Raw genomic sequence first — 22,126 nt, 5'->3', positions numbered from 1 at the left:
CAGAATTAGACAACATCGAGTATCTCTACGCTCCTTTTATATTTGTGTCTATTAGCAACAATGGACAAGGGTTAAATTCAGTACAGGGAACCCACGCCACTGAATTTTTCTAAATCAAGCACCAAATGCCATTCACCTATTTAATTTGATATTAGAGGGCGTTCAATCAGAAATCAGAACAAGTTTTTAATATACGTGCTCCTATAATTAATACTGCTTGCAAACCGATCAAGATTAATTAGGTGTCAGAACCAACTATCAAAATTTGTTCATCACCGATTTGAAGACATAAATTGGGTGCGAGACTTAGACAACAATAGTGGACAAAAAGAAAATTGAAGAAACAGAATAACATTAACATTTCTCTTGTCTGAATTCTCAAAATGGACATAAACCCACATACCAAAGTTCATGACACTACAAAGTCAAGACGTATACAAATGTAAATAACCAACAGAAAAAGAAAACCTAAAATATCCATAAATAACTCAGAACAACAAAATTTGACCAGATCATGTTGAGAGAATCCCTAATCGAAGAGACTGAATCCCATATCGTCATCACTCTCTTCTTGGGGCTCTTCCTGTAAAATTGCAACAATCAGATAGAGATCAGCAAAAAAGCGCAAGAAACAGTTCATCAACAGCAAGACAAACTTTCCATTAAAGAGTTACCTTCTTCTCCTCAGCAGCAGGAGCGGCGGCGGCACCACCACCACCACCTGCAGCAGCAGCTGGGGCGGCTACAACTGCAACTGGGGCCCCACCGCCTCCGGCATTGGCTATCAATTCACCAATACTTCGCTTTTCAGCAAATTTAGCAAACAAGCTGGGCCAATATGATTCTACTTCAACATTTGCCCTCTTCAACAAGGCTACGATTTTATCGGACTATTTACAACAACTTAAGGAGCAACACATCGTATTCAGACAATTAAAATTATTGATGATAAGTCGTAGAGTCCCTATCAGTATCCCAAGAAAAAAAAAAGCCAAATTCAATCCCCCTTTCTCGATATTTAAATGGATTCCAAACAAGTTCCAACAAGAAACAATGGTTATATTAAACATACCTTTTCCCAACAACATCATGTTACAGACTCAAACAAACTTTTGTTTCAATCCCACTTACCCAGTACTTTAATTGATTCGAAACCTAAGGCAACAAAAAAATGCATAAGCTGAAACTAAGAAATCATTTCGAACATGCACTCCCAAATTAATGCAAAACCTAAATACACAAAGAAGAAAAAGGATACAGTGACGGGGATGTCATCGTCATGAAGGATGATAGCTGCGTACGAGCAAGCAGTCGGTCCAAGCGACATTTTCACACTGTAAATCAGATAATTAAGGAATACAATGCAAATCAAATTCACGAAATAACAAAAACAAAATGCTCAAATAAAATCTTCATAGATTCCATGAAACTTCAATTGACGTGGAAAGGGTTACCTCCACAGAAGCAGATCGGAGACGAGTGGAGAATGGAGAGTGGCTGCGCTGCTGGTGGAAATGCATTACAAGTCTAGGGTTTCAGGGTTTAATAAAGGTACGAAAGCTGTTCATGGGCCTCATGGATTTAGGCCCATCTGTGAACTTCAATTTTTTCAGGTTGACCAAAAATATGTTTTAATTGTTTCCTTTTTGTAACAAAAAGGGGTCCTACACCCAAAAAGAAATGAACACGAGATAGAATGGCAAAAAGCACTTGAGACATTAAATATAGAAGTGTTTATTTAAGTTTGGCTATAACCCGCTCCGATCCAAAGAAGATGGATATCATAATATGGTTATGAAGCGAACAATCATTGCTGGGAAATTCACGAATGTTCTTCGTACATTTGCTAATATTCTTTTGTATAATTTATTCATTATTTTTTAAATATGAGAACAGAAAGAAAATTAAAAATAAAACTAAAAATTTTATATGAATATTCATCTTCATAATATATCTTTTATTGAACAATATTAGTTATGTAAATATCTCTAGTATTTATTGCAAATGTATCGCAATATAAATTATTTTTTCGCTAAATTCTTTTATGATTGTTGTGATTTATTAACAAATTTAAAATTAATTTGTTATTTTTAAATATATTTAGACCAATAAATATATTTGTGCATTACATGAATTTATTTTATTTTTATTAAAATAATTTATTTTAAAATATAAAATATATAATTTAAATATAAAAATATATAAATATAGTAAAAAAATTATTTGTTAAAATAAATTATTATTTAAAATTATTTAAAATATGTATAATTTAGAATTTTTTTAATATAAAAAGATAGCACAAAAAATTTTATTTTTAAAATATAAAATAAAATTTATATTGTTTCATAAATATCATAAATCATTCATTATTATAAAATTTTTAATAAATAATTATAAATATAATAAATTTTATAATATAAGTTATAAAATTTAAATAAAAGATCTTGTAATTTTTTATTTATATATTTTTTTATATTTACTGAATTAAATTATATGATAAACTATTTATTTATAATTATAATTTAAAATTATTAATAAAATTTTACTATATAATTATTAAAGCATGATATCACATTTTTTTAAAATAACTTATCATACTAATATATACAAAAATACATTTATATTTGTTTAACTAATGTATAAAATTTTAAAAAATTGCTTTTAAAATTAATATATACAAAAATATATGTTAATATTTAAAAATAAAAAATATATTAAATTTTTTATATATAAATAAAATTACTACACAAAATTATTGTAAATAAAAATTAATAATAATATAATATATATTTTGAATTAAAAGTTTACTTTTTGATAAAAAAAAAATATAGAATTGACTTTTTTTAAAATGATTAAATTATTCTATATTTTTTAAAATTTAACAAAATTAATATTGATTGACATTATAAATAAATAAAATTTATTTAATAATTAAGTATAATAAAATTATGTTGTTTAGGTCATAAAATTAAAATAATAAATTTATTAATATTTTTATGTAATTTTTCTTTAATTTTTGAAAAAATTTAATATAATTTTTTATTATTTATTATTTATCATTTTAATTAAGAATCAATAAAAATAAATATATCTATAAAGTAATTTAATGATAAAATAATATTTTTAAAAATTTATTAAAAGAATAAATATTAATTTAAATAAACTTTAAAAAATAAATTTAAAATACTATATAAAAAAAACATGTAGATTGAATTAAAAATAAGTAAAAAAAATGTATTATTATTAGGTTTGTAATTATTTTAAAGATATATAAATATAACTTTACTATAAACACATTAAAATATTATATTACTATTAAAATATATATATATATATATATATATATATATTTTCTAACCATTTTAACGCAGATCTGGTGAATTTGAGATTTTATTTTTACTTTCAGATATATTTTTTGTCTATCTCTCTGATACATTACCTAGTTCTACAAAAAGAGATTAATATTCAATGAATCTGATTTAAATATTTTTTAAAAATTAAAAATATATAATTTTAAGAATATAATATAATAAATAATTATATTAATAAGTAAAATATTTGATTTGATATCATATTTTTATGCATAATATCTATATTTTGATTTATATATTGGGAATTAATTGTAAGTCTACAAAATAATTGATTTTTTTTATTAGGCAGCATTTTTCTTTGCTGTTTGTAATTGAACGCTGATAAGTCTGTAATTATGTCCTCTTTTACAGCCTATATATTCATATTTGACCTTTATTTAATTTGAGTTTTACACTAATTTATATATTAATTGTGCAGTTTGGTATAAAAAGGCCGCAAGTGGATTTTGGGTGCATTCTAAGCCCAAATTGATGGAAGATTAGAGCTTCGCAGCAGTCAGCACGCGCAGACCCATTCAATAAGCACGGGGTACTTCGATCCCATGCACGGTCGTGCTTAAAGCCTTGAACGGCCGTGCTCATCTGTGGGAAGCCCAATTATGAAGAGTTTTTAGGGTTTTCAAATCTTATAAAAGAGAAGATCTCAGGCATCGTAAAGGAACCGTTTTTTTACATCTTGGCTTTGGCTCTAGAATACATCTGATCTCGTCTCTCTTGCACGGGATCTTTGACACATGTTTGGCAAGACTTGGAGTTTTAAGCGATCGTACTTGAAGACCGGGAACATATCTCACACTCTACTTTACTATTTCTTTTGATTATGGCTTTGTTTATGATTGTTTTAGTTCTTTTCTTTAGCATGAGTAACTAAGTCCATAGCTAGGGCTATGGGAACTATTGTTCATGAATTTATGGAATTTTGATATTTGAATTTAAATTTGATTTCTGTTTTGTGATTAGATTTTATCCTATTGCGCTTTTTTCTTAATCCTAATTAATTATATCATCAGGCGACCGTACCTCGGTTAATTAATAGATCTATAGGGTAAAACGAGACAAAGGATTAGGTGGACCAAGGTTCCTTAAGCTTTCTTAAATTGATGTAGAAAAGAATATTAATATTGCATGACTATTGGGTATTAATAGTATTCGTATGAATGATTGGTAACCACAAGGAAATCAAATTTAGAGTTAAATAGAGAAATAACATAAAGGATTGAATGAGAAAACTCATATGTCCTAAATTCCTTTCCGATAAGTTTAATCACGACGTGCATTGTATTCCTTTCTCTTAGTTTTATAATTGATTTTATAAATTCTTATTTTTAATTAATATCATATCTTTGAAGCTTAAACAATTGAATTGAAAAATTCTTAATAATTGAAAATCAATCCTTGTGGAACGATATTTCGGGAACTTAATTTAAAAACTCTTTATTACTTCTCGATGGGTACACTTGTCCTCCGAATAAGTTTTTGGCGCTGTTGCCGGGGATTGCTTTTTCAATATTAAGAAAATCTCAAATTTAATTGATTTAAGCAATTTGTGTTTTATTTTATTTTAATTCTATTTTTTTATTATTAAATTTTTTTTCTTTTATAATTTATAATTTTTGTATTTATTTTATTTTAATTTTTTTATTATTTATTTTACAATTTCTTTTAATGTATGCTCACTAGTTCTAAGTGCTCTACAGCTTATTTATTTGATCCGGAGATTGAAAGAACAACGCGTAGACAAAGAAAAGAAGTGAGAAAGCAAAGAATGACAGAGGGAAGGAGATCAATTCAAGATTACATGACACCCACTGCTAGAGCCACCCCTGGAAGCATCGCAGCACCAAATGTGGAGGCCAACAATTTTGAATTGAAACCAGCACTCATAACCATAGTCCAGAACTCCATACAGTTTGGAGGCATGCCTACTTAAGATCCCAATTTACATCTGACAAAGTTTCTCCGATTGACAGATACCATAAAATACAATGGAGTCTCCAACGATGCTATTCGACTTCATCTTTTCCCTTTCTCAGTATCTGAAAGGGTGAATGCATGGTTTTTCTCACTCTCAGCCAACTCCATCAGAACTTGGGAGGATCTCACTCAACAATTCTTGGGAAAGTACTTTTCCCCATCAAGGTCCTTTAAGCTTATGACGGAGATATGTTGCTTTCAACAATATGAATCAGAATCCTTATTCGAAGCATGAGAGTGATTTAGAGAGCTTTTGAGGAGATGTCCTCATCATGATTTTTTGACGTGGAGACAGGTACAAATTTTTTACAGTGGCCTATCAATCACTATTAGGGCTACAATTGATGCCGCAACAGGAGAGTCCCTCATAAGAAAAGATCTAGATGATGCATACAAGCTGATAGATGAGATGACATCTTCTAACTTTGAGTGGCACACTGCTAACTCTTATGACATCAAGAGAAAAGAGACTGCCCCAATTTACCAAGCAAAGAGCAACAACCCACTAATAAACCAAATGACAGCCCTTATAAAGCAACTAAAATCTTTAATGAAGGCTCAAGACCAACTTGTAAGAGCTCCTACAAGCCCGGAATCTAAGCAAGAGGAGGTAAATTTCATGGGCAATCACAGTTCAGGGTGGAGGAGTAATCCTCCTAACTCTTGCGGGAATGGCTTTGGAAGTCAAAATTCAAGTGTTTATCGCCCTCCTCATATGCAAAGTCGGGGAGTAAGACCTGAGGGAAAAGAAGCTCATAGATCTCAGTCCAACTTTCAAGAACAGATGATTGAATATGTGCATTACTCTGATAAAAGGATGACAAAGCTTGAATCCAAGTTAGACCAACATATTAAGAGAACCGATAAGAGGTTCGCAGAGGTTAAATCTGAAATACAAGTCAACTCTTCTAAGATGAGTGCACAATTAGAGCAAATTACGAACCTCTTGAGTCAAAGAGTGATTGGAACACTGCCATCTCAGCCATAACCTAATTCAAGGGAGTAATGCAATGCCATCACCCTTAGAAGTGGAAAGAAATTACAAGAATCGTAGAACACAGGCACATGCACGCTCATGCTTGTTGAGAAGCACACCTGTGCTTACTGATGAGCACGACCGTGCTTATACAAGCACGCCTATGACAGTGATCAAAGCACGACCGTGCATCACTACGAGCAAGACCGTGCTTCAAGCGAGAAGCCTGAAAAAGAAAAGAAGGAAGAGCTTTTATTTCAACCAAGGCCCTATGAGCCTAAGATACCTTTCCCACAACGGCTGCAAGGTCACTCTCCTTATGATGAAGAGTTCCACAAGTTCTTAGACTTATTGGGCAAAGTGCACATCAATATGTCTTTCATTGATGTTATCTTCAAAATGCCCAAATATGCTAAAATTTTAAAGGAGATTTTGACCAATAATAGAAAGCTGAAAGCATATGAAACTGTGAAGCTTACCCAGGAGTGCTCAGCTATAGTCCTGAAAAAGCTTTCACCAAAACTTAAGGACCCAGGGAGTTTTACTATTCCTTGTACAATTGGAAAAACTCATATTGATAAGGCTTTATGTGATTTAGGAGCAAGTATTAATCTTATGCCTTATTCTGTTTTCAGGAAGCTTGGAATGCATAAACCTAAGCTGACCTCCATGTCACTTCAACTGGCAGATAGGTCGATTACATACCTCAAAGGCATAATGGAGAATGTACTTATAAAAGTTAGAGAGTTTATATTTCCTGTTGACTTTGTGGTACTTGACATGAAGGAAGATGATGATGTCCCCATCATACTAGGGAGACCGTTCTTGACCACTGCTAAGGCCATCATAAATGTAGAAGAAAGGAAGCTTACACTGAAGCTAGATGATAAGAAAGTTGTATTTCAAGTTTTCAATTCTTTTAAGTACCCTTCTAGCCAAGAGTCCTGTTACTTTGTGAGCACTATGGATGTTGTTTCTCCTCCTCCAATTTATGTAAAGCATGGAACCATAAGAAGAAGAAAAGATAAAAACTTAAACTATCCATTAATAAGCCTCCTAATTTGAAGCTTAAATTTTCTTCTCTTTATTCTAATCTCCATCTTATGAATAATTTTTCTGATGTAATAGGTATTAGGGAGGCAAAGCTGCTGGGGAGACAATTGCATATCAAGGGAGTCACTTTTGAGACTCATACCTTCTTTCCACCATGATTTAACAAGAACGTTGGCTCGTGACGTTAAACAAGCGCTCCCAGGAGGTAACCTGTGTCTTTTATTTTATTTAAATTTTATTTCTTTTTGTTTATTTGAATCTTTTTATCATTTTATTTTTAGAATAAAGAAAAAGTATATTGAAAGATTGTAAGAACAGAGTTGATTATTCCCACACTTTTGAGCTCTAATTTGGAAGCACGCCCGTGCTCATCACATACACGGGTGTGCATTGAGTCGCAGTTGTGAGAGAAAGCTTTACATCATAAGCACGGGAGTGCTCAAGATTTCAGCATGGCCATGCTCCCTCACTCGAAGTTGTCGCGCCAAGAATTATCAGGGAACCTCTTTTCGTTTTATTCAATTGCCCTTTTTGCATGCTTTTAATTTGATTTGTTTCAAACATTGATGACAATTTTTCACTTTAAGTATGGGGGAGTAGTTCCTAATTATATAATTGTTATTGCATGTTATTGAGTAAAGTGCCTATGCTATTTTTTATGATAATTTAAAACTTTTTCTCTCATAGAACCCAAATTTTCCAAATAGAGTAGCATGTTGAGTTATTATTATTGACATTATACTTTCATTTGGAGACTAATAATTAGCTAAGTTCCTTACTTTTATGCTCTACATTAAACTTTAACCCACAGATGTGAGTTTTGAGCCTTAAAGAGAATTTCTATCTTAATTTAATTAATTATACCCCTTTTCTCATTGTTTTGTGTGATTATCTCCTTAAGATTTGTGCTCTAGAACTTGACTTGGAACCGACTTAATACTTCTCTTTTTAATTGCATGTTTTTAATATGATTGAGGCATAATAGGATTTTTATTCTTAGCCTTTAGCATGTTTGAGATACAACTAGTTGTCCACTTTGAGCCTTGTTGATTTTCTTGGTCCCTTGCATTAAATTTATAAAATATTTTGATGACCTTGAGTTTTTGAATGGAGCAATTAAATTGTTGAATTGTTTGTTAAATTCTCTTCTATATCTCTCATGTGAAAAAAGAAAGAAAGAAAGTATGAAAAAGAAAATGAAAAATAGAAGAAAAAAAAGAAGAAAAAGAAAAAGAGGTTATATATGATTGAAAGGAGAAATGAGTAAAGATATTGTTTATATACAAAAATATAAAATTACTCCAAGAGCTTCATTTGTAAACTTAGGGGATGTTTATAATTTTTATAATTTATTACCCCTTTGTATATCTCTTTCCTTTCATTTATCTTACCTCAATTATTATAATCTCTTGGCCACATTATAACTTGAAAAAGACCTCATGATTTTTACTTGTATTTAATTTATTTAGTGAAGAGTCAGTTTATAGTCAAGCCTATGATAGTACACACTTCTTTAGGAGAACTAAGTGATATCTTATTTTATCCCTTAGTGAGAGAGGAAAGTAAAGTACCTCAGTTTGATGATTGAGTGAAAAGTATGGAAATATAAGATTCTAATTGGGAATCCTTTTGATTGCTTATGCTCAGTGATATTATTCTTGTTGCTCTCTTTATCTCCTCATCTCGAGTTCCTTGTATGGTATTATGTTTTAAGTTATTATGTTACTCTTAACCAGCACTTTGCTTGAGGACAAACAAACAGATAAGTATGAGGAAGTTGATAAGTCTGTAATTAGGCCCTCTTTTACAGCCCATATATTCATATTTGACCTTTATTTTATTTGAATTTTACACTAATTTATATATTAATTGTGCAATTTGATATAAAGAGGCTGCAAGTGAATTTTGGGTGCATTCTAGGCCCAAATTGATGGAAGATTAGAGTTTCGCAACAGTCAGCACGCCCAGACCCATTCAATAAGCACGAGGGTGCTTCGAGCCCATGCACGGTCGTACTTAAAGCCTTGCACGGCCGTGCTCATCTGCGGGAAGCCTAATTATGAAGAGTTTTTAAGGTTTTCAAATCCTATAAAAGGGAAGATCTCAGGCATCGTAAAGGAACCGTTTTTTTACATCTTGGCTTTGGCTTTAGAATACATCTGATCTCGTCTCTCTTGCACGGGATCTTTGACACTTGTTTAGCAAGACTTGGAGTTTCAAGCGATCGTACTTGAAGACTAGGAACACATCTCACACTCTAGTTTGTTATTTCTTTTGATTATGACTTTGTTTATGATTATTTTAGTTCTTTTCTTTAGCATGAGTAATTAAGTCTATAGCTAGGGCTATGGGAACTATTGTTCATGAATTTATGGAATTTTGATATTTGAATTTAAATTTGATTTCCGTTTTGTGATTAAATTTTATCCTATTACGCTTCTTTCTTAATCCTAATTAATTATATCGTCAGACGATCGTACCTCGGTTAATTAATAGATCTATAGGATAAAACGAGACAAAGGATTAGGTGGACCAAACTAATCTTTCTCTTCTAATCGTTATTAAATTAACAAGTTCAGAGATTTTTCAAGCTTTCTCAAATTGATGTCTTGCATGACCATTGAGTATTAATAGTATTCGTATGAATGATTGGTAATCATAAGGAAATCGAATTTAGAGTTAAATAGAGAAACAACATAAAGGATTGAATGAGAAAACTCATATGCCCTAAGTTCCTCTCCGATAAGTTTACCCACGACGTGCATTGTATTCCTTGCTCTTAGTTTTATAATTGATTTTATAAATTTTTGTTTTTAATTAATTTCATATCTTTGAAGCTTAAACAATTGAATTAGAAAATTCTTAATAATTGAAAATCAATCCTTGTGGGACGATATTTCGGGAACTTAATTTAAGAACCCTTTATTACTTCTCGATGGGTACACTTGCCTTCTGAACAAACGCTATCAAGAAAATTTTTAAATAAAAAACCCTAAATCCTAAACTTATATTTCAATTTAAAAATTTTGAATAATCATATAGTTAGAATATGAAATTCTAATAAATAAATATAATTTGATATGTTAATATAAAAAATATTTTTACAACATTTTAAATACTAACCTCTATATTTCTTAGATTAAAAGTCTTTCGATAGTTGTAAAGATTTAGACTTCATATTCATAAAATTTTAAAAGTACGTAAAGAGAAATGTTCGTTAATTTTTGAAACAAATGATATATATATATATATATATATATATATAAATTAAATATTACATTTAAACTTAATTTAGAGTTAAAACTTTATATTTTCTTTACTTATTTATTCATTACGATATAAAATTATTAAACATAAAAATAGAACAATTAAATTATATTCATTTACATTGCTATAATATTTAATAATATTTAATTTATTTCAATTATTATAATTAATTAGTTTTAATTAGAAAATTTTAAATTTATCATCATTGTTATAACATTTTAAAAAAATATTGCAACAAAATCATTAAGTATAAATGTTATTTATTTTTTAATTTTAAAAAATTAAATTTTTCATCATAATTATTATAATATAAAATATAAATAAAATATTGTCTACGTTAATAGGTTATACATAATTATGATATATCAATTTTTATTAAATTATTTTTAAAAATAAAAATAATAGAAGAAGAGAAAAAAAAAGTAATTAAAATTTTTTTAATTAAGATTTAAGTAGAAACTAAAAGAGATGAATGATTGTATTGAATATAAAAATTAATCTTTATATAAATTAAAATTACAGATGTTGATATAATATAAAATTTATGAATTACATATAAAATTTATCTAAGAATAAAATCAATATAATAATAAAGTAAGAGAGATATATATAATAAAATAAAAAATTTATAAATCATACGTTTTAAATTTTAATGCATAAAATAATAAGTAAGTGCAGTTAATAAGAATAACTTTATATATTTTGAATTTTAATTAAATAAAATAAAATTTTAATTTGTAAGTTATACATTTTAAATTTTAATGTATAGATTAATAAGTCGGTAGACTTACGTATATAAAAATAACTTTATATCTTTAAAATTTTATTTTATTATATAGAATAATAAATAGGTGCAGTCATTTATTTTTATATATATATATATATATATATATATATATATATATATATATATATAAAAGTAAGTGATATCATTTATATATTTCATTTTACCTATTTTATTTTATTTTTAAATTCATTTTTATTATATTAAAGAGTGATGTTAACGAAGATTTTGTGTTGAATTCTGTCTTGGGTAGTAAAAGATCAAACCCACTTTAACACATAATAAACACAAAAATAATAAATGAAAAAGGATGCGCACATGACAACACAACGGTGCGTCAGTATACATGTCCATCTAATTAGCTAATTAGTAGTTATAATATTGAACTAAAGCAATTATAGTATATTTCATCATTAAGTAAAGTTTGATTTATATTATTCAAATATCAATTATAAAAAATTATAACTAAAATTAATTTTAATATCAATTGTAATTATGTTTAATGATGCAAAAATAATCACACTAAAATAAATTCTATTCACATTAAGATAAAAATATCTTAAAGCTACGGAAAAATGGTAATAGAACATTGGGCTTTGCCAGGACAGTCAAACTCTGTTTCTAATGAAATTAGAAACTCACAACAACGCTTTCAGAAACTTACATATGGATATTGTTTACATCATTCATCGTTGTGTTCTTGAATTGGACTTAAACCCAAACCCCATCCCCTCGAATACTCGTTTGTCCTTTCTGATTCATTATTCCCAGATGCCGCAGCAACAACACGAGCATGAAACCTTCCCTTGGAACATTCTTGAACGATCAAACGGCCTAATTCTAAATCCCCAGCACTCAAATCCACCTTCTCTGTTAAATCCTTGAGTTGGGCCATGGTCATTCGCACCTTGATTCTGACGCGTTGATCACTATGAACGACAGGGTGCATCACTCCTTTACAGCTCCTCCTGATCTTACCAAAACACACACAGCACCCTCATTAAATACATAAACCTGTCAACAGAAAGTAATGAGACGAAACCTTGCATCATGCATGGACCAAAGGGATCACTTTGCCGCACCAGATAGAATTGTGCACTGCCCTTATTTATTGATCCGTTTTTGGTTAGCAAGTTAATGTTTCTTTCAAATCTTATTTAATGCCGCCTTTAGTTTAGACGGGAGAATATATAATTTAAAAGGAATGCATCAAATTAGTTTATGAAAATGAATCTTTAATTCTTAAAATTATTAAAAATTTATTGTTTTATTTCTTGAAATTATGAAATAAGTCATTTTAATCATTGAAATTATCAAAATCAATTATTCTAGTCTTTGAATTTGTAAATACCCATTATTCCACTCATGAGATAAGGTAAACCATTGTCAAAGGTTATCATCTTATTCTCCTCCTATTTTTTGGCCTTATGCACTAGAAAGATTAATGTTTGTAACCAGGTGTCATAAACTCATGACATGAGAAATCAACATTCAACAGTTAAATGCTTCTTTGTTTTATACTAGAATGGAAGTTACACGAGTTTTTTAAATGAATATGTCTGTTCCAATTAAATTTTTTCTGAGCAACAAATTTTAAATTCACACGGCAGAGTTTGGAATTTAGAACAAGCAGGCCATCAAACTCTGTTCAACAATTCTTTGGTGTTCAAATGCTGATCCCCTCCCTCCATCCTTCTCCTCGATGTCATTGACTTAGATGTCTGGTTCAACCTTCGTCTCTCGAGTTATTCAAAATTTGTTGGCATTTATTTAATACGTATGCACGTGTTCCCATTTCGTTACTTCCTGAAACTTCTAAATTTTGATTTTTTTTTTCACTCACTTTTTTTATGAATAATTTTTTACGTTGTCTCTTTTTTCTACCATTTTTCAAAAAATATTTTACAATATCATTCATCATATTCATGTCTATTACTCTCTCTTCCTTTGTAATTATTGTCTTTTAATCCATTTTCATGCTCCATAACTAGGGTGAAGAAACATTATTCTTAAACTTTTCTTACCTTTGAATTTTTTAGGTATTCTTTAGTCCCCAACTCAATGTCGTTTAATATACTAATCTCAGTTAAGTTAATCATTTTTAGCTTACTTTTAAAGTAAACTAATCTTTATTTATTTTAGGATGAATTTGTTAGGGGTCAAATCCAAGTAAATTGAATTCACTCATTTTTCCAATTCCATTAACACCACTCATTATAAAATGTCAAGAAACAGCAGAATGACATAAAAGGAGAAAGAGTGCAAAAAGAAGCCAATGAGAGGAATTAAATATGAAAATTGGTGTACAGGGATTAAGATAGTAAATAACTTTAGTATCCCAACACAAATATAGGGATAGCCTTGCAGGAGCATTTATGGTGGTCCGTTTTCAATTGGAAAGGTTAAAGTTCCAGCCCATTGGCCCAAGAGATAAGGCAAACCTTCAAAATGGCTGGAATTGCTGGTGAACAGAGAGAAAATACTTCGACCAAAAAAAACGAGAAAAAGAACTACGAGTATATTTAGTAAGTTATTTCAGTTAATTCATACTTTATTTTCAATTTCTTAATTAAGATTAAAAAACCACTCATTAATAATATTTATTAAAGTATAACAAATAATTAAGAAAAGGAAAAAGAGATTTTGTCCATCACGATGCAGACAATTCGAACGTACCATTACCATGATGATATGTAATATAACTTTAGCACGTCATGATTAAATGCAACCCGTGAGGTCATGCGTTCAATGGCAACACTAAACTTGAAGTTATTTTACTTCTTAATAATATATATGCTATTAGTGGCCTTTAAATCTGGCTCTCATTTTTATTTGAATCCCCCTAAAAGTTTTTTCCTTTTGAGAGTAATTAATTATCATTTTTAAAATAGTAACCAATTGTTCTTCTTAAAGTCTTTTAAATTTATATATTTTTTAAAACTAAAAATGTCTATTGGGTAAATTTAATGTTTATTGCATAAATTATTTGGATGTTTAAAAAGTAAAAACAGCAGAGCCCATCATTATAAGTGAAATTTCAAATTATACTCCAGTATGGCAACCAACGCAGCTGTTGCCCCAGACAGTGGCTGGACTTGCTCTGCAGCTTCATCTTCAAATCCTCTAAGTCTAAAGTACCCTTTCCTCTTTTGATGTCAGTCGGCGCGAGATGACCCGTTCCTTTTCCACGGAACCATCATTCGGTTCATTGACCATTATAAAGTCTACCCAACGTTGACAATATGCTTCTTATCTCATGCCTTCTACATCATATTGCCCACCTCCTTTTCAGAGATTGTTGCAACTTTTCTAGTATTTGCATAATTACCATCTTCGGATTTTTATTTCACAGTAAACTATCGAGTTTTTACTAATTAAAAAAAATAACAGAATCATAATTACAATCACAGCTTTATTAATTATTCCTCCTAAGATATTAATTAAGAACCTGTAACTTAATGTATTTGAAAAATGTGTATATGTTAAATAATAAATACTGACTTTTATATTTTTAATATATTCTTATTATATCAAGCGTCATCATAATAATGTTTAATAAGATCGTAATAATTGTTAGTCTTACTTTGCTAATGACACGTATTAATTAAGTGGGTCCACCGCACTACAAAACCAACCAACCATACAAAAATACCTCCAAAAGTTCCAAGAGAATGAAGAAAAGGATTTGGTGCTTTGTGTGTCGGCTAGTTATCCTCCCTTCCCATAATAACATAAACAAGAAAACTTGTCACCGTTCACATCCAGAGCTTTTAACTAAGCAAAACGCAAGCACAAAGTGCAATGGGAAACTGTGTGTTCAAAGGAATAACAAGTCATGGCGTTCTGGACGAGAAGATGGTGAAGGTGGTGACCTCGAGCGGAGGCATCATGGAGCTCTACACCCCCATAACGGCGGAATGCATAACCAACGACTTCTCCGGCTACGGAATCTTCCGAAGCCGCCGTGACTTCTTGTCGGAGCCTCTCCACCACGACGAGGAGCTTCATGCGGGTGAGCTCTACTACCTTCTCCCTCTGAACCCTTCCTGTAGGGTGTCATGTAACAAGAGCTTCACCAGACAACAATCCAGCCGCTCCACCTTAACGCCGTATCGAATGTCTACCTACGACAACAATAGGATAGGGTCGGAAGCAGCTGAAGTGTTTCCAAGGAGAGGAGTGTGGAAGGTGAAGTTGGTAATAAGCCCGGAGCAACTGTCGGAGATTTTGTCGCAGGAGTCTCGGACAGAGGCGTTGATAGAGAGCTTGAGGACGGTGGCCAAGTGCAGCAATGGGGTGTCGTCGGTGGCGAATTCCGATCACTGGAGTGTATCCACCAGTTCCAAGAGCCATATGACTGAGAATCTAGGTTTAGATATTTAAATTAATGTTGATTCTTATTTTGCCCTTTCTTTTGCTTCCTCTTAAGCATGTCGTCACCATGACCGCTTCCCTAAAAATAATACACAGTATATATGATATGATATTTTCGTGTTGCATTAAAGAAAGAATGATATGATATTTTTATTTATTTTTTACCACGTTTTTATAAAAATAAACAGAGATAAAAATTTTAAAATATAATATAACAAAAAAATACAAATTTTTAAAAAAGTCATAATAAATTAAGAAATTTAGTACTATAAAAAATATTTACTTTTTATTACTTTGTCCGGTTTCCAACAACCTAAGAGTGTCTAGATATACATGTGAGAGGAAAATATTTGTGATTTGTCTATGCATTTGTGTCAATATTAAAATTTTACATAACTAGGGTACCAAATAGCCACGTAAATGGTAGATCTTAACTCAAAATTTTGGAGGTCATTAATTATTGGTTAAAATGATGATTTAACTAAAATCCAAATTAGTTATATATATATATATATATATATAACCCGAAGTGGACCGAGGAAGAGAAGAATGAAACTAAAAGACTGAAAGGAAAGTAGGCAGTAGCAGGACTACTATATGATGCAGAAATCTAAAGTGCAGTATGTAAATAAACAGATTAAAACATTAAGAAACTAGAACGGTGGTATAACCAACACAGATCTAGTGAAGGGAGAAGAGAAGAAAGCCGGAGCGACGGTAGTCCAAACAGGACCGGCTAAGAGGGAGAAGAGAAGAAAATAACTTGAAACAACAAATTTTATTGAAAGATCTCAAAGAAGAAGGCTTACAAGGGATTATCTCTCAAAGCTTCTCTCTCTTAAATCTCTCTGATGTTTCTAAATGAAAGGGTACCTCACAATGTGGTCGAGGCCTCCTTATAAAGAAAAAATTTTGTACTATTTCTACAGTTCCGATTGGTAACTGGAACTATTTACTACAGTACAGGTTCAAAGATCTTGGATGTAGATGCCAAAGCAATCATCTTCATTTTGATCTTCAATATTAGTCTCTTGTCTTGTAGAAGATTCTCCTTCTTCTTGGCTTTGTAAAAGCAGGAGAACATCTTGAAGATTTTTCTTCATCTTTTCTTTGGTGTCGCACCCTGATAAGAAGGCTGCAATTTTGGATTTCTGGTTGAGGAATTGGAATGTTGCCGGATCTGCTAAATTTAATAATTTTGGATTTTTTTCAAAATATTCAGCAACTCCTTCTGGACCAGCATGGTCGGCATTGAATTGATTCCACCATTTGACAAAGGAATACCTGTGCAATAAAGGAAGGGTGTCTTCATTTTCTGTTTTGCCATATCTGTATTGCCATGAGAAAACCCATGCTAAGGCAAAATCAGAGAAATATTTGAGGTCTGCTGGAATTCTTGATTCTCGCAGATATCTGCCTTTATAAATTGTATATCCTTCTTTGACGGGTGTAGGAAGGATTTCTTCAATTGGTCCAAAATAGTCCCACCATTGTAGGAACCAATTTGAAAAATCATAATTCTGATTCCTTTTAAAGTATATCAACCAAGAATGTCGGTTGAGCTTGTTTTGAAACCAGAAAGTTCTTGTCCAAGCATCAATGTAGTCCCAGTAATTATATCCTGCTGGGTCAAAAGGTTGGGAGAACTTTTTATAAGAGTTTAAATTTTTCCCAAAAGCCTTTGGAGTTAAGACTTTCAGAATTTGGATTGTAGAATGGGTTATATTTGAAGGATCTTTGTGATCTTTGTAATGTTTAATGAAAACAGAATATGAATCCACTAAGATAAATTCATAAAATTGTCTGGTTCTATTTGCCGCATAGGGTCTAAAATGGAATCCAGGTGGGAAGACTTTGGTGATAGCTTTGTATGGGTTTTTGTCCCAAAATTCGGGTTCCATTTGTATAACTGAGGAAAATTTTCCTTTGGCTATATAATGGTTTGGATTTGAAGTTTTTTGTTTTTCTTTTTGGAGGTCAAGGGTCCCTTCTGTTTTATTGGTTATTGTTTTCTGGGTTTGACTGAAGGACTGAAGTATAGTGTTTAGGCTGGCTAAATCTATTTCCATGTCTTCTTCAGAGGCAATGTCTGCCCATGATTTATTTGGTAAACTACTTAAGCTTCCTTGTTGGACAGCTAAGAGCGTACTAATTGGGAGAGCATAATCTGCTTTGGTTTGTCTGGTGGTCTTACCAATAGAATCGGTCTTTTTGGAGGATTCTTTTGGAGTTCCAGATTGTTGTGTTGATGACTCAACAATTTGGATTGCTTTTTGAGTCAATGACTCAATGGGGGTGGATGACCCAGAAGAAGAGGTTTTTGAATCTGCCGAAGCAGATTGTGGTTTTGATTTGTTTAGAGTCAGGGCTAACCTGACTTTGCCGCCTCTGGTGGTTCCTCCCCTGGAAGGGGTAATTGCCTTTCTAGGCATCTTACTTATCCTGTAAATATTCACGGGTAAGGTAATCAGGAAGAGAGTTTGAAGTGTCTTTGAGATACTCAATGTCAAAATCAAAAACACTTAAAATTGCTTGCCATCTTGCAAAAATTTGTTTTGAGGCAAGATTTTTAACATCCTTTTGTAAGATTTCCTTGGCAGACTTGCAGTCTACTCTGATTAAAAATTTTTGATTTAACAAATCAGATTGAAATTTTGAAACGCATAAAACAATTGCTAAAACTTCTTTTTTAACAGTAGAATAATTCTGTTGTGCAGAATTCCAATGTTTTGAAGTGTATGCAATGATATGCTCACGAGACTCGATTTTTTGTTTAAGGATACCCCCATAACCTATGTCAGAGGCATCAGTTTCAACAATTTTGAAGGCTTGGGGGATGGGAAGATATAGGCAATTTATCTTCCTAACTTTATTTTTAATTTCTTTGACAACATTGGTATGAACATCAGTCCAAGAGGGAGGATTTTTCTTAAGCCTATCATGTAAAGGCTTGATGATGTTATTTAGGTGGGGGATGAAATCTCCTACGTAATTGAGGCATCCCAAAAACCTTTGTAATTGGGTTTTATCAAGAATTCTGTCAGGAAATTTATCAGCAAATTCAATGGACCTGCTGATGGGAATAATGGTACCTTGGTGGATATTATGTCCAAGAAACCTGACATTGGTTTGAAATAGACTAATTTTTTATTTTAAAACGGCAAGGCCGTTTTGTTTAATAACATTGGTAAAAACATTTATATGTTTGAAATGCTGATCAATGGATTGTGAAAAAATTAAAACATCGTCAATGTAGACAATGACAAATTTTGAATAAGGATTGAAAATGTCGTTCATGATTTTTTGAAACTCAGAGGGAGCATTTTTCAAACCAAAGGGCATAACATTCCATTCGTAATGCCCAAAGGGAACAGTAAAGGCAGTCTTGTACCTATCACTTTCGCAAATTTGGATTTGCCAAAACCCAGATTTCATATCGAATTTTGAAAAGATCTTGGCAGAATTAAGTCTGTTAAGAAGATCCTTTTTATTGGGAATAGGATGCCTAATCCACTGAAGGGCTTGATTGAGGGGTTTGTAATTGATGACAAGTCTGGGAGTCCCTCTCTCAATCTCAGCTGGTTTATTAACATAAAAAGCGGAGCAAGACCAAGGACTTTTACTTTTCCTAATGAGATTTTTGTCTAAGAGATCTTTAATCTCTTTTTGACAATAATGAAGAAGTTCTTCATTCATCTGAATTGGTCTGGCCTTAGTGGGAATCTGGGTATCTTTGAATCCTGATTCATAAGGGAGACTGACAATATGCTTTTTCCTATTCCAGAAAGCACTGGGTAGGTCAGAACATATAGAAGCTTGGATTTTGTTTAAAAGAGACCGGATTTTCTTTTGAAGCGAAGGATTACATAATTGTTTTTCAATATTGGCAAAAGAAACTTCTTCTTTTAAAAAATTAATCTGATTAATTTTGTTTTGAATAGAATTAATATTTTTTGTAAAAGGTTTATTAAAAAATTTGAAGGTTATTTGTTTCCCTAAATGACGAGTGGATATACTATCTTTCGAAATTTGCAGAGGGAAAAGAGCCTTTATGAAAGGTGTTCCCAAAATAACTTCATTTTTTAAATTTTTTACAAGAAGAAAGTTTGTTTCAATCTTAAGTTCTTGATTTTCAATTACAGTTTTAGAAAGCTTATAATTAATTTTCAGTTTTGAACCACTAGCAGTGCTGAGTTTTTCAGAGCTTATAATTACTCCAGTCCTTCAGTCAAACCCAGAAAACAATAACCAATAAAACAGAAGGGACCCTTGACCTCCAAAAAGAAAAACAAAAAACTTCAAATCCAAACCATTATATAGCCAAAGGAAAATTTTTCTCAGTTATACAAATGGAACCCGAATTTTGGGACAAAAACCCATACAAAGCTGTCACCAAAGTCTTCCCACCTGGATTCCATTTTAGACCCTATGCGGCAAATAGAACCAGACAATTTTATGAATTTATCTTAGTGGATTCAGATTCTGTTTTCATTAAACATTACAAAGATCACAAAGATCCTTCAAATATAACCCATTCTACAATCCAAATTCTGAAAATCTTAACTCCAAAGGCTTTTGGGAAAAATTTAAACTCTTATAAAAAGTTCTCCCAACCTTTTGACCCAGCAGGATATAATTACTGGGACTACATTGATGCTTGGACAAGAACTTTCTGGTTTCAAAACAAGCTCAACCGACATTCTTGGTTGATATACTTTAAAAGGAATCAGAATTATGATTTTTCAAATTGGTTCCTACAATGGTGGGACTATTTTGGACCAATTGAAGAAATCCTTCCTACACCCGTCAAAGAAGGATATACAATTTATAAAGGCAGATATCTGCGAGAATCAAGAATTCCAGCAAACCTCAAATATTTCTCTGATTTTGCCTTAGCATGGGTTTTCTCATGGCAATACAGATATGGCAAAACAGAAAATGAAGACACCCTTCCTTTATTGCACAGGTATTCCTTTGTCAAATGGTGGAATCAATTCAATGCCGACCATGCTGGTCTAGAAGGAGTTGCTGAATATTTTGAAAAAAATTCAAAATTATTAAATTTAGCAGATCCGGCAACATTCCAATTCCTCAACCAGAAATCCAAAATTGCAGCCTTCTTATCAGGGTGCGACACCAAAGAAAAGATGAAGAAAAATCTTCAAGATGTTCTCCTGCTTTTACAAAGCCAAGAAGAAGGAGAATCTTCTACAAGACAAGAGACTAATATTGAAGATCAAAATGAAGATTATTGCTTTGGCATCGACATCCAAGATCTTTGAACCTGTACTGTAGTAAATAGTTCCAGTTACCAACCGGAACTGTAGAAATAGTACAAAATTTTTTCTTTATAAGGAGGCCTCGACCACATTGTGAAGTACCCTTTCATTTAGAAACATCAGAGAGATTTAAGAGAGAGAAGCTCTAAGAGATAATCCCTTGTAAGCCTTCTTCTTTGAGATCTTTCAATAAAATTTGTTGTTTCAAGTTATTTTCTTTTCTTCTCCCTCTTAGCCGGTCCTGTTCGGACTACCGTCGCTCTGACTTTTTTCTCTTCTCCTTTCACTAGATCTGTGTTGGTTATACCACTGTTCTAGTTTCTTAATGTTTTAATCTGTTTATTTACATACTGCACTTTAGATTTCTGCATCATATAGTAGTCCTGCTACTGCCTACTTTCCTTTCAGTCTTTTAGTTTCATTCTTCTCTTCCTCGGTCCACTTCGGGTTATTTGGTATATATATATATATATATATATATATATATATATACACTTTTATTAATTTTTAAAATAATATACAAGCAATAACAAATCTTAGAAAACTAATGCAAAAATTTTACTTGAAGTAAAATGATAGATATTGGGGATACTTTATTTTTCTTATATAAAAAATATAAGTACTAACGAAAACTTGAGAGGATAGAAATGCCTAAAAGTATTACTTATATAGAGAAATATAAGTAGTAAGTAAAAAAATTAGAAGAGCCATTGCTGCCCTCCTCTTTAGAAGTTCCGCCACTGGCCACATATGTCACTTTTTTTTTTTTGGAGTTATATGTCGTAGAAATTTTATTATTTGAATTGATATATATACGTGATTATTCAATGACTTTTTTTTTCAATAATATACAAAATGTGATCAAATTGGAATTAACTCTCTTTATTATAATTAATTCGATATTTGCAAATGCTATATATATATTGGTCAGTGTCTTTTTTGAAAATCTCATGCATCCAGCAAATCGCTGAGGCGAAAAGGGCCTAATCCACTAGACAGCATCTTCTTTGTTTTGTTGGTCCATTACACCACATTTCGGAGCCTTCAT

At 31.4% G+C, this 22,126-nt stretch overlaps 1 protein-coding gene, 1 non-coding gene and 1 pseudogene across 3 annotated transcripts; 1 reads left to right on the top strand and 2 right to left on the bottom strand.

The window, feature by feature from the left end:
* Window positions 1–207: 207 nt before the first annotated feature.
* On the bottom strand, window positions 208–1,517 carry LOC113860734 (60S acidic ribosomal protein P1-like). Of its 2 annotated transcripts, none has more exons than XR_003504030.1 (3): window positions 1,455–1,517; window positions 675–1,334; window positions 208–583 (listed from the first exon to the last, which is right to left on the bottom strand). XR_003504030.1 is itself a non-coding variant. In XM_027493235.1 (3 exons), exons 1-3 carry the CDS (start codon window positions 1,325–1,327, stop codon window positions 530–532), a joined length of 339 nt encoding a protein of 112 aa, XP_027349036.1. In that variant the 3' UTR covers window positions 208–529. The 2 variants fall into 2 exon arrangements, 1 of the variants encoding a protein (XP_027349036.1); XM_027493235.1 differs by lacking the exon at window positions 1,455–1,517 and having other exon boundaries at window positions 675–890; window positions 1,259–1,327.
* Window positions 1,518–5,517: 4,000 nt separating this feature from the next.
* LOC113863981 lies at window positions 5,518–5,624 on the bottom strand. Its single transcript, XR_003504591.1, has one exon. It is a non-coding gene; the product is annotated as a small nucleolar RNA R71 (small nucleolar RNA).
* Window positions 5,625–15,226: 9,602 nt separating this feature from the next.
* LOC113863922 lies at window positions 15,227–15,683 on the top strand (annotated as a pseudogene).
* Window positions 15,684–22,126: the final 6,443 nt, after the last annotated feature.

Source organism: Abrus precatorius, unplaced genomic scaffold, assembly GCF_003935025.1.
Source record: "Abrus precatorius isolate BTA unplaced genomic scaffold, Abrus_2018 Scaffold3, whole genome shotgun sequence".
NCBI lineage: Eukaryota > Viridiplantae > Streptophyta > Magnoliopsida > Fabales > Fabaceae > Abrus > Abrus precatorius.
The sequence above is the reverse complement of the archived record's forward strand: the minus strand, read 5'-3'. Positions and strand labels throughout refer to the sequence as shown.

Bases quoted from the DNA above. Each gene is read 5' to 3' on its own strand.
- LOC113860734 (XM_027493235.1), bottom strand. From the start codon at position 1,327: ATGTCGCTTGGACCGACTGCTTGCTCGTACGCAGCTATCATCCTTCAT. The intron at 891-1,258 runs GTATCCTTTTTC...TGTTGTAAATAG, and splicing joins ACGATGACATCCCCGTCACT to TCCGATAAAATCGTAGCCTT. The intron at 584-674 runs GTAACTCTTTAA...GCAATTTTACAG, and splicing joins CTGCTGCTGAGGAGAAGAAG to GAAGAGCCCCAAGAAGAGAG.